The following is a 3,541-nucleotide window of genomic DNA, read 5'->3' on the forward strand; positions in this document are numbered from 1 at the left end:
AGTGCCTTCAGTACCCTCAGATGGAGCTCATCCGGGCCTGCAGACTTAAACACATCCAGTCCTTCCAAGTGACTCTGCGACATCTCAGGGTCAACACTTGGTAGTCTGGCACCCTGCTGTTGCCTCTCTACAATCCCATTGTGAGACTTGTCTTGCCACTCGTTTAGGAAGACTGAGGCAAAGAACTCATTGAGGAGTTCAGCCTTGTCCCCCCTGTCTGTCACCATTTGCTTTTGCCCATTCAGTACTGGTCCTATTCCACCCTGGGCCTTCCTTTTACTCCCTATGTATCTGAAAAACAATTTTTTGTTATCCTTAACTTGGGATGCCATCCTCAGCTCCATGGTAGCTTTGGCCTTTCTAACTGCCTCCCTACAACTGTGAGCTGAGGCGGCATACTTCTCTTTAGTAATCTCTCCCTGTTTACTTGAATATGTAAAAGAGTTACTCCTTTGCTCCCAGGTTGCTGCTCATTTCCCTTCCCACTTTGGACCAAACATGTTCATGTAACCCGTAGATTCTCTAAAGGGAAAGTTTCCAAAGTAGACATTCTTCATAAACTTCTGATCTCCTTGTATTTACGTTTAGTAACGGGCAACCTGATGCTTCTTCTTTCCCACTCTCAGGAGAAGAATTATTGTAGTGTCAAATTAACCCATTGTAAAATTTTGGTGAGAGTTTCCAAAGTGCCCAAAGTAACTGACTGTCCAAGTCCCACTGACTTCCAAAAGTTGCCTAATTCTTAAGAGCTTTTGAAAATTTCCTATAGTCTAATTTTAAATGGACTGTTTTTTTCCAAAGATTTGAAAAATATCCCAGCACTTAAGCAGTGTGTAGATATATTACAAGATGTAATGTAAATCGTTATTACTAAGGTCAAAAATTTCTGTAGTGCTATAGCCAAGGATGAGAGGATTTGCAACTCATTAGAAAGAAAGCACTATTCAAACTTTCTGTTGCTGCTCGGTGTAGGTAGCGGTCATGTAAGAAGAGTGTGAAATATTCAGCAGGTTCTATAGGCAGTCTCATTTTCTATTTTCAACCTGTGCATCTAACTTTCTTACATTTAGACAAATGGATGTGGTGCCTTATGGGAACTAAAAGAAAATTAACCTCATTAGTTCTTGGTAAATTTCTGTTTGAATTATAATTGAGGTTCACAAATAAATCTGTTGATTATAGCTAGGGGTGACGCGTAGTGGGCGCACGTGCACCCCCTACAAAAAGGCACCGCCGACACTGTTGGCGGCACCTACAGGTAGTTGCCACTTGCCACCCCGCCGCCGCCGTCTGTGGTTGGTCCGTTATTGCCACTACCGACACTGCCAGTGGCACCTGCAGGTGGTCACCAACCCCTGGTCGGCACTCGCCACCCTCCCCCCCCACCAACAGCACCGGTGGCATCTGCGGGAGCTCTGCACTTACCACCACCCCACTCCTGCCATCGCCAGTGCAGCCGGGCCCACCCAACCGCCAGGGGCATGCGTCGTTCATGATTGTGGCTGCATCTTACAGATAAAACCTGGATTTCAGTGAAATCAATGACTAAATCCATATCACCTTAACTAAGGTCAGGATTTCACTGTACATTTCAAATGCCTTGGCCTTTTGAAATTACCTTGTAGAGCATGGTAAGATTTGAGATGTTTATGAGAGAAGATGGCACTAATCAGTGAAACTTATCGCACCTATATTTTAGTTACTATGAAAGAGAGGCTACAGGTTTTGAAATTTGTGCTCAAATCCAGTTTTATTCAGGCTACCTGGAAGGAATTCAGCAACTGTAAAGAGTTCTCTGAAAACTGGCAGTCGGCCACGTTAAACATAATTAGTCCTGTTAAAAACCCAGACCTTTGCCCAAATCAGTTCACTTTTCAAACTCCATTGTCCCTGAAGCATATAATTGCTCCTATTTAAAAAGAAATCTGACAAATGCAATTGTAAAAAATAAAAAAAAATGCACACAACTATCAAAATATTCTAGAGTGTTCGACCCTAAAAGGTTTAATAAAATAAAACCCTGCTTCTAACAGCACTGAGTACACTATCAATGGATACAAGTGTATAGTGACTGGAAGGTGTAAGTTTACATCATTACTAATTACATTGAGAGCATAGTACAGGTAGGCCTATTAGGTACAGTCAAAAGGCATTTCAAAACCCTATTACTGATATTCCAGTACAGTATCAAAAAAGTAGAATTTTAAGGAGGCTTGAATAAACTATTCAATTCTGACTTTTCAATAGTCTAAGAAAAGGCCTCTGACCTCTGAAGTAGTTTATAGCACTAGACAGCTTCATGTCCCATAATCATCATTCATCCAAGATAACTACACGTTGTCTAGAAGCTGCCCTCTGTTCTATGTACATATTATTCAAATATAGCTGGCTATGGGCATCAGCTATACAATTCTTCTGTCTTTGACTGAACATTCAGCAGGTCTTGCACAAACGCTTCCTGGCACTTCTCAGTTGTTCTCTTGAGACACTGCTGTTGCCTAAAAGAAAGAGGAGAAATTCATTTTTTTTAAAACAGACTTCACAGTAAACTCTTACTCTACCTCTGCTTAAGGCCCTTATGTTGTCCCCATTAAGATACAGCCCCTCAGTCTCTAATGTATTTCTCTTCACAAAATTCTTTGCATGGTAGGAAAGTATTCTCATTTTACAAGTAGGGAACAGAGAGACTAAGTCCCCATTGTTTAGATGTCTAACTCACACTGAAATCAAAGAAAATATGGGCACAAGAGACTTCCTGTGCAACTCTGGGCAAATCCTTGGCAGGACAGGAAACTGGTCTCCAGTTTTCCAAAGTCCCAGGCCAGAGCCCTATGGCACCTCTCCTTTCATACATATTGAGCTGAGTTTGATTCTGTCAGCAAAACTGGTAGCTCAATTTGCTAATAGGGAAGGAGAGGAGTCATTTAAATATATTGCATAGGAACTCCTAGAAGCAAAACCTTGCGTCACATATCATATCTCAGAAGGATCTGATCAAATTAATTCTATTTTTCTTTGTGTGCAAGTTTTCCATAACATCATGTCAGAGTGGTGCTCACATGGTGCCACCTATATCCATATAGCATACTTTAGCTAAGCACATAAGAGACTTTTCTGAACCAAGTCATTGGTAAGTTAACAATAGACATGGTAATCCTGTTGTTCAATATTAGGTAAGTAAAACTGGGCACATGTACAATGCCTGCATAAGCAGTCAGTTAGTTAAAATAAATTTCTACCACGATCAGATGCCAGGTTCCTCAACTAAACCATAAACATATATTTAATGAAAGTGTATTTTTAAATAAAAAAGGGGCACACCAAAAGTTTACTAGCACATATTAGCACAGATTTAGTTTCTCTTAAAAGAAAATCGAAAAGAAAGTATATAGTTTTCATATTTAGTATGCTATATAGCCTTTCCTCCCTGTATTCTTTTGAGATGTGGTAAACAGCAGAAGGCAGCTTCAGTTCCAATGAGCTTTCCAGAAACCATCACTGAAACCACATTTTTTTTTTTTTTTTTTTTACCATTTGGACA

At 40.4% G+C, this 3,541-nt stretch overlaps 1 protein-coding gene across 1 annotated transcript in view; it reads right to left on the reverse strand.

Moving 5' to 3' along the window:
* Positions 1-1,733: 1,733 nt before the first annotated feature.
* CDO1 (cysteine dioxygenase type 1) overlaps positions 1,734-3,541 on the reverse strand; it is a 13,005-nt gene continuing 11,197 nt past the window's right edge. The window contains exon 5 of the mRNA XM_019516987.1: positions 1,734-2,498. Within this exon, the coding sequence (XP_019372532.1) occupies positions 2,469-2,498 (30 nt within the window). The 3' untranslated portion in view covers positions 1,734-2,468. The remainder of the gene's footprint in view (positions 2,499-3,541) is intronic.

This window comes from Gavialis gangeticus, unplaced genomic scaffold, assembly GCF_001723915.1.
Source record: "Gavialis gangeticus isolate Ggan-Ray unplaced genomic scaffold, GavGan_comp1, whole genome shotgun sequence".
NCBI lineage: Eukaryota > Metazoa > Chordata > Crocodylia > Gavialidae > Gavialis > Gavialis gangeticus.